Source organism: Mastomys coucha, unplaced genomic scaffold (assembly GCF_008632895.1).
Source record: "Mastomys coucha isolate ucsf_1 unplaced genomic scaffold, UCSF_Mcou_1 pScaffold23, whole genome shotgun sequence".
In the NCBI taxonomy this organism is placed as follows: Eukaryota; Metazoa; Chordata; class Mammalia; order Rodentia; family Muridae; genus Mastomys; species Mastomys coucha.
This window is the reverse complement of record NW_022196906.1, coordinates 54274327-54283912: the sequence shown is the minus strand read 5'-3', so window position 1 is coordinate 54283912 and position 9586 is coordinate 54274327. Positions and strand designations below refer to the sequence as shown.

The following is a 9586-nucleotide window of genomic DNA, read 5'->3' as shown; positions in this document are numbered from 1 at the left end:
AGAAGTTAGACTCCAGAGAACCAAATAACCCCATTAAAAAATGGGGTACAGAGCTAAACAAAGAATTAAGTTTCTTATACACAATATTTTTTTAAATTGTTATTTTGTTTTTGAGACAGGATCTTGCATGGTCTGGTATCCACTATGTAGCCCAGGCTAGCCTTAAATTCACAGTGATCCAGATGATTACTGGGATTAAAGGTGTGAACCATGTATTAGTCAGGGTTTCTATTCCTGCACAAACATCATAACCAAGAAGCAAGTTGGGGAGGAAAGGGTTTATTTAGCTTACTTCCACATTGCTGTTTATCACCAAAGGAAGTCAGGACTGGAACTCAAGCAGGTCAGGAAGCAGGAGCTGATACAGAGGCCACGGAGGGCTCTTACTTACTGGCTTGCTTCCCCTGGCTTGGTCAGATTGCTTTCTTATAGAACCTAAGACTTCCAGTCCTGAGATGGTACCACCCACAAGGAGCCCTAGAAAATGCCCCACTGCTGGATCTCATGGAGGCATTTCCCCAATTGAAGCTCCCTTCTCTGTGATAACTCCAGCCTGTGTCAAGTTGGTACACAAAACCAGCCAGTACAGGCCATAACATCTGGCTTTAAAAAGAAAAAAATCCATCTGGTCAGTCTATAGCTTTCGATTGAATAATTTAGTCCATTTATATTCAAGGTTATTATTGAAATGTAGGAACTTACGCCTGTCTTGATTTTTGTAGTTATTCAAAGCATTACTTTTCCTCAGCTTATTCATCTTTGCAGTTTGTTTGCTGTATTTGATAGTCTGATTCTGTTTTTGTGTTTTGTCTATTCTTCCAGTGGAATTCACACTTTCACAGGCTGTTGTGGGGCAGATCCCTTACTTTCATTTCTAGATGCAGTACCTCCTTAAGTCATACATTCATGAATTTCCCCAGCTTCTCCTCATCTCGGAAGATCTTGACTGGCAGTAATTTTCTTTCAGAACATGGAGAGTGGCATTCTATTTCCTGGTATCCTGTAGGGTTTCTTCTGGAAAATCTACTGTAAGTGTAGTGAGGTTTCACTTAGATGTCTTGTGCATTTTTTCTTGTAGACTTTAAAATTCTTATATTTTTGAGTTTTATATTATGATAAAGGTATTTTCTGATCATGTCTATAAGCCCCTTGCATATAGATGTCCATGTCTTGTCCATGATTAGGAAAGCTGTCCACTATTATTTCCCTTGAGAGTTTTTCCACACAGCAAATCTTTGTCTCTTTGCCTTTGGGTAATTCATGGCTGTTTGGTGATTTAATAGTATGCCACAGATTTATGTGCTCTCTTCCTTTTTTCCCCCAAATGAGTTATTTAGGAAGACTTGTCTTCAAGCATAAACATTTTCCTTCCACCCCATCTAGTCTATTGTTAAAGCTCTCAACCAGCTCTCAATTTTTAGTTGATGTATTATGGATCCCTTACTCCTAAGATTTTTTTTTTAAATTTTTTTCTTTGCTGAGTATCTCATTCATGTCCTACCTTGTCATATGTGATTATTTAAATGTTTGTGTTCTTTTCCATTTTACTGAGCTTTAAAACAATAATTCCATCTGTTCCTGTTTCTTTGTGATTTATTACTAGAGCTACATCCTCATTTATTGACTTGCATGATTGTATATATGAATAGGTGCACATGTCAGTGTGCTTGTGGCGATCAGAGGACAGCTTGTGGGAGTCAGTTATTTCTTTCCACCATGTGGGTCCTAGAAGAGTTAGCTCATTAGCATTGGTTGCAAGTGCGTTTACCCACCATGCATCTAGGCAGCCCGTTCTTTGGTAAACCAGGCAGTCTGCCTGTTTTGAACACTAAGGAAAGAAAGTCACTGCAGTTGCTAGGACAACTGCAACCACACCACTACTAAATTCACTCTTGAGTCAGGAAGCCTGGCTCTAGGCAACATGCACCAACTGTAGAAGATGCCACTCTAGGCAAAACAAGCCTTGGCAAGCTTTAGATTATCCAGTTTACCTTGCAGCTATACTCATTTAGGAACGGAGGAGGTGGCTGGAGTTTCAGAGTCACCAGGAGCTGAGGGCTCTGATTTCTCTCAGAATGCTCAGAGCTGAGATGGGAAGACATGACTCAGCAAAACATGATTAGTGCAGTGAAGCTTGTGACTGGTAGGGCCAGAATCACATGCATAGCTGTGACTGGTAAAATTATAATCTGTGCATAAGCATGCCACAGTCTTCTTGCTGTATAAAGCAGGCTATTTTCTACTCCTCGGGCTAACCTGGGAAGCTCCTTCTACCTTGTGCACTATTAGGTATTGCATCAGGCCCTAATAAAAGTATGTTGTGAATGGTCTTTTGTATACATGTGGCATGAAAAATAGACAAATACCTGGGTGGCACAGTGAGAAGGCAGGTGAAGAGTTTCAGAGTTCTGAAGGCTCTAATACCCTCAGAAAACCCAGAGCTATGATATCAAGAGTTGACCAAGAATTCCAGAGTACAAGAAGCTAACTATAAAGTATGGGGGAGGTACTGCAGGTGGAAAGGCTGTGACTATGGGTGAGGAAGATTAACATGGGAGCTGAGTCTAACAAGGACTGCACATCCCACTCTCTGGAAGACCAGAGCTGAGAAGAGTTCAAGAGCCAAGGGTTCTAATATCACTTGAGAGCTAGAATTCCAGCCACAAAGTGTTGCTTCTCATAAGTCCAGGGCAGTAGGCTTCTGCCTTGAGCAGCCAAAGCATTGAAGGTTTAGAACCATAAGCTCCTAGTAGTTCTCACGACTTAGAGAGCTAAGCGTCTGGACTTAGAAGCCTAGCTTGTGAACCTCTAGAACTCAGGCCTATCACCACTAAAGGGACTGCCTGCCTAGCCGTGTTCAGATAGAGCAATATACCCCCACCCCCTTCCTGGAAAGCAGTCACTCATGACACTATAGGCAACGCCCTCTACTCCCATCCCCATTGTACCATGCATGTACTCAGCAGTGCATTTGACTCAGAGGTACTTCTTGGGCAACATTTGGATTACAAGGCAGCCGGCTGTTGAGCTAGCAGAACACATCTGTGGGTTCTCAGAGACAGGAACACGTAAGGTTTTCTGACCACTGGAGCCATCCAGATTAAAACAGAAACCCTCTTCTTAGGTAGCTCCTAGTTACAGCACTGAGGGCTCACAGGAAGATGAATTGTTTTCAAAGCAAGGCTACTGTGCAGACTTTAGGTTAGCTATCTAAGCGGATGTGGGTTGTAAACCATTCCAACAGCTGGGATTGCCAGCATCCACACTGGCTGTGTGGCTGAGACTTTTTCCCTTGTGTCTCTATAGAGGGGCAGCTTTCCTTCCATGTTGTGAGGCAGGGTCTGCAGGTGTCAGAATATTTTTGTTTTTTACTGTAACTTTGTCCCAGGCCTCTGAATCACACAGGGTTCTGAAGTCCTTCTTTCAACTATCCCTCACCTGAAAAGTCAACTATACATTCTACATTTGTTGTTTGGGTTTTCTTCACAGGAAGTGACTGCAAGGTGCCTCTAGTTCCCCCTAACATGTCCTGACCTTTGGCTTGCTCTTCTTCAGCTGTCATTTCTGCACTCATCCGTTAGGAATCGGACCCTTTCCTTTAATTTTATTAGTATAAGAAATCAGTGGGGTTCCTTTGGGTTATGAGTCTGATTGGAAGCCAAAAAACAAACCACACATATTGCACTTCTGGAAGCTTTGTTCTTTAATGAGCCATGGAGTGATTTGTTCAGCAGGCTGCTTTTGTGTAGCTATACAGTGCATACTCTGAATGACGCAAACTGCACTTTATACAAATGTCTTGCCCCCTTCCAAAAAAAAGGAAATTACAAAGTGCTGCTGATTTCATCAGGAATGTAATCAGTTTTGTGAATAAGTCATTCTTATAGAATTTTTAAACAGTAAAGTGGCATATTTCACAGGATGTGTCCTTTTATAATACACAGTATTTTAAAATTTTACACTCACCATATTTATAAATTACTTTGAATCCATTAAAATAATATAATACTAATCTGTAGTCCACACCTTTACCATAGTAAATACAAATACTTGGTTCAAAAGGTGCAACTGTTATATGACCTAAGAGGGCTGATAAATAGGCATTAAGAGTGGACGGATAACAAGATGACAGACCCATTGCTAGGGCTTTTTTGAAGTTTAAACCAGGAGATCAGTAGATCTAATACACTGGAGATTACCCACTTAACATCAAAAGTGTGAGAATGTTCCAGAGAAATGTGGTCTCCTAGGGATACAGAAAATCAGGTCTTCTACAAATACCTAAAATTTTTCCTACTAAGGCCAGCATGGTGTTGGGGCACAGTGCTAGGAAGTTATCACAAGTGTGTGGGTGCATATAACACACCATTCAACACAGAAGAATGCAGGGCCCACATCTATTTCACCACCAAGAATTTGTAAAGTGAGTGAGAAAGCCATCTGGACAACTTCTTTCTCTACTTACAACTCTCAGCTTCACAAACCTGAGAATCCTTCCTTCGCTCTAGCCTACTAGTTATAGTTGAAAACACAGCTCACAGGCATGAAGGTGGGACAACAGAGCCTTGATGCATCACCTCCTGTCAGCACACTTCTATGACAGTCTCTGTGAGACACAGAATAGTCCTCATGCCCTATGCACATTAAGAGTGATAGGTTTCCAAAGCCTGAGAGCTGGCCCTAGTGACCGGTGCCCTGAACTCACATCCTTTTGTCTCTCCTAGCAACACTCATATCTCTGTTTGTATGACCCAGAATGGTCATTTAATCAAAATGGCAGGAAGTACAAATATGTGCAAACTAAGCATGTCACTTCTCTGAATCCTGCCTGCATTTGCTGTAATTTGCTTCAATCTGTGATGCAAAATGTATTTGCTTCTGCTACATTTTCTATGATAAACAGCTACAGACACATACATATTAATGGGTAGGAAAAAAATATAGGAGTTATTGTGGATTAGAAGTATGTGATGTAACTAGAGTGCTCTGAAGTTTGGAGCACAGGTTCCACATGTGAGGCATTCTGCTGCTGCCATAGTTTCTTTTGGTGCATTTTAAGATTGAAGAAAAGCAGCAAGACAGACGTAACAGTGAACCTGATGTGGATCTGTATGAGTGACGATTCAGAGACTCCTGATAAGAACTGATGGAGCAGGACATCTGACACTACTGAGTTATGGCTTTGTCTCTATTAGACCAATAGTGCCTGTTAACCCAAGAACCACAGCATTCTTTTCCTCACAGGGGACTACACTTTGCTGAGACATTCTTCGATTGTGTGGATTTCCCCCACCCCATCCTGGCGGCTTGTTAAATGATTAAAAATTCCACAAATCTAGCAACTGAAAAAAAAAGCTTTTATTTAACTTTATTCAAATTCAGGTTTTAGGTCCCTGAGAAAAATTATAAAGTCTTTAATATTGATTACCTAGTTCCTACAAAGTGACCTATGTAGGTAGTTTTTTTTTCTCAGCCCTAAATTTACTTTATAGAAATAATAAAAACAAAAACCAAAAAACTGAGCTGTAAAACTTTAGGTGGGAGAATGTGTATCAAGTGCTGGGTTCCAGGACATTCCTCTGAAACAAAGGAAATTGTTCTGAGCCAAGTGGAAAGCAACAGTTATCAACAGTTACCACCCAGTAGCAGCTACTTTCCCCAAATACTAAGACAGACTGTATAGCCAGAAAGGCCCAAAGCAGCACCCCACCGTATCACAGCCATGCTGGCTTCCTTTAGAACAGTTTTCAAAATTCTTATTGTTAATGCTCAAGGGATATAAAAGTTAACATTTACTGAATGACCATCATCATCGGGGAGATTTTCAAAGCTTCCTTCATGTGTCTCAATGCTGAACCCATACCAAGGAGAGGGAAGACTCCAGCCACTATGAGCTGCTGTGCAAAATAATGCTATAAGTCTCATCTCTAGAGCTGGCCAATGACCACTATAGCAGTGGCATGAGGTTCAGTGTTGTGTAGGAGGAGAGACCTTGCCTTAACAAAAGACTTCTATTCCCATAACTTCAAACCAAAAAGAGGAGGAGGGGGAGGAAGAGGAGGAGGAAACAAAAATTCAGGTTATAGATGGTAAAGGCTCTTCTTGTAACAGTGCATGTGGTAGTTAGACAAAATGTATTTAGTGACTTTAAAAATAAACATTTCACATACTTAAGAAATGGTATCATGTTTCACTTCACATAACATTATATATAGCAAACCCAGAGTTCTATTCCCACAACTGCTAGTACATGATGCTTTCAACATTATAACTTATGGAAACTACCAGTGATGAAAGGATCCCCTTATTCCTCACCCCAAGGGTGAGTGGCTCTCCCACCTGTCTAATGGCCTCTTGTCTGTATGAAGAAACTCCATGGGAATAAGGGGGAAGCACAAGGCTAAAAAGAACTAGGCATACTATACATGTGTATTTACAGTAAACTTCAGGAACAAGAATATTAACAAAAATAGCTTCAAGTAGTCCTTGATTTTTTTTTCATCTAATACTGATGGTCTGAGAAAAAGAAGACAAAAATTAAATAGATCATATTGAAACTTTCTAAACTTCTTTTGGCGGCTTTTTCTATAACACTCATGCAAAGTTGTGAGTACTTGTAGAGAAGTGATGAAATGGTCACGTCTATGGTGGTACTCCACAAGCAGATGAATAGGCTCGGATAGTCTTCAGTTTAAGTCTATACAAAAAGAAAAGCCTGGATCAATCAGGATGATGCCTTCACACTTAGGAATTACCTAAGTGTGCCCGTGACATAATACAAACAAAACCTAGAGGAGTCTGATCTAATAATCAGGGCATACCAGTACAGTATGGCTACCAGAACTTTATCCCATGAAATATATTTGGCAGGAATTAACCAGGAGTTAGACCAGCACTGTTTGATTATAATACCAAATATCAACAAGAGACAAAGCATGGTCTCTTCACAATATGACCAGATAGCTGAGACACTCTGGGCTTAATGGAAATCAGTTTGTGATTTCCAAAATGTAAGGAGTATTTTGTAATTAAATTCAAAATAGAGGGCTTAGGTGTTTTGCTTATAAATCCTTGGGAAAATTTTTATATTCTATCACAGTTCCTAACTATTCCAATACAAACTCAAAAGCTTTTGCTTTCATGGTTTAAATGCTAGAAATGAGAGCATTCCTCAGGATCACAATAGCCCTCTAGTTCAACACCTATCTGTGGGAAGGGAAAAGTAGGTGGGCATGAAGCAACTACTGTTGGCCAAAATCCCCCAGGTTACCAGGTGGCTTTGTTTAGTGGAATCTCAAATCAAATACAGCAGCCAAGGCACAGCTGGCCCATGCCTAGCAAACTTCAAAGTGGCCACTTCTGCCAGAAGCCCAGTGATCCAGCATACAATCTGTCTGCTGAAACGAGGCAGGACCATTAGGACTGACTGTTACAAACAAGACCAGAAGAGGCCCCAAAGATGAGATCTGGGAACACATCCATCCTTTTAGACCATAAACTCATTATTTCCAAACAGTGGTAGTTGCTGTGTGGAGCTGCAGTCTGAGTCCACAGTTTTCTTTCGGCCAGATGTGACTGTCCCCTCTGGGGTCTCTTTGGTTTTCTGAGGTGAATTTTTCACATTCTTTAGTTTTTGTTTGCCCTTTTCAGGGTTGAAGGTTCCTCTGCTGATGAACTGAGGCCTGTCTTCTAGGGATTTGGCTTGGCCTAGTGGTCCTTCCGTTCCCTGGGCCTCACATGCTGAGGCAGCTCGGTAAAATGGAGACTTGGAATAAATCTGGAATCGCTTTCTAGTGCCATGAGATGATGTAGTGTTTGACAGACATGAAGAAACGGAGGAGCTGACTGAGTCCAAAGAGTCTGGCTGCTTTCTTAGCTGCTTCCGCAACTTGCTCGAAGGCTCAGCCTTGCCAGCTGCTTTCAGGGAGCTAAGGGCTAAACTTCTCTCTAAAAACAGAAAATAAAGTTGTACATGACAGTGTCCACTTATGTAACATCCTGTAATGAATAGAAGCTACTGTTCACATGTGAAACTAAATGGGTAAAAAGTCCTGAGGGTCTAGTTAATCTATTTTGTGCAGAATCATTATTTTAAAAGCTGTCTTAGAGCTGGCCTCAAACTTAGAAAGACATCTGTCTCCTGAATCTGGGATTAAAAATATGCACCACCAGACTTAAGAAAGCTTTTCTTTTATAAACATTAAAAAAAGTATATATTTTTACATGTGTGGATGCTTTGCCTGCATGTACGTATGTACGAGAGCATGCCTGGTACCCTCAGAGAGGCCAGAAAAGGGAATCAGATTTCCTGGGACTAGAGTTACAGATAATTATGAACTATCATGTAGGTACTGGGAATTGAACCCAGCTCCTCTGAAAGAGCATCCAGTGAGTGTTCCTAACTATTGAACCACTTCTCCAGGCATAACTTGAGAATTCTTATTCCTTCTTAACAAAACAAACTGTATATCTAGTGTAATATGTTCATTTATTGGATATCTCAAAAAATGGTACCTTCAGAATCCATATTCAAATTTTCAGAGCTATCAGCAGTCCCAATAGAAGCCTCAGACTCAAGGGTTTCATCATCAGAGGCACGAGGTTCCAATACAAGCATCTCAAATGTTAGTTCTTCCCTATGAGACACAACCAACAAATGCATTAACATGGTAAGAGAAAGACCACAGAAGACCTTCTATGAAAGCAAAGAAGCTAAAGAGCAAAGGCATTTCTTACTGTCCCACCACGGTGATGAAGAAGAGGACTTATTTATAGGCAAAGCAATAGGAAAGCAGGATGGATGAAAGTATAAGGTAATAACAAATCTATGAGCAGTCAGTCATGGGGCTGGGGGTGGGTAGGTTGAGGCAGGTTGCTGTAACTGCTGAGATATTCTGAGATGAACTCTGGACTGAGTTCAAGATTCCAAATTCATTCATTTCTGGACTTCAGCTTCCTCATCCAGAAAACAAACTAGATTGTCTCAAATTTCTTTTTGGCTCTTAAACACTATTTTGAGATGAAGCTTTACTAACTAAACACAGACTTTATCTTGACCATATCAAGGCTTTTGGATAAGTAAAACATTGAGCTTTTCTGACCTGTGAAGCCTGCATTATCTCTGGCTACAGTACATTCTAATTTATCAGGATCACCCACTTGTTTCAGTAATGTCCCTTCATATTTTACAGTTACTAAGATTTAGTTTCTAAGGTTATTTTCTTTCTTTCCTTCCTTCTTTCTTTCTTTTTATCTCTTTCTTTCTTTTTTTCTTCCTTCCTTTCTTTTTTTGTTGATTTTAAGTTTTATGAAGTAGTGGTAGGCTAGGATACATGGGATTATTTCAGTTCTGCATTTGTTTTTTGTTTGTTTCTTTTTTTATTAGATGTTTTCTTTATTTATAGTATCTCCTTTCCCAGGTTCCCCTCCAAAATAAATAAAATAAAATAAAAAAACAAAAACTAAAACAAACCCCTGTTCCCTCCCCCTCCCCCTGCTCACCACCCTATCCCCTCCTGCTTACTGCCCTGGCATTCCCCTACACTGGGGCAAAGAATAAGGTTATTTTCTTTCTTTCTTTTTTTTT

General features: G+C 40.4%; 1 protein-coding gene across 7 annotated transcripts in view; it reads right to left on the bottom strand.

Moving 5' to 3' along the window:
• Nucleotides 1–3682: 3682 nt before the first annotated feature.
• Nucleotides 3683–9586, bottom strand: part of Myo9a (myosin IXA) — a 184060-nt gene continuing 178156 nt past the window's right edge. For all 7 annotated transcript variants that reach the window (XM_031343709.1, XM_031343708.1, XM_031343711.1 and 4 more), the window contains 2 exons: nt 8515–8636; nt 3683–7947 (listed from right to left, as the gene is read on the bottom strand). In XM_031343709.1, the coding sequence (XP_031199569.1) occupies nt 7487–7947; nt 8515–8636 (583 nt within the window). In that variant the 3' untranslated portion in view covers nt 3683–7486. The remainder of the gene's footprint in view (nt 7948–8514; nt 8637–9586) is intronic.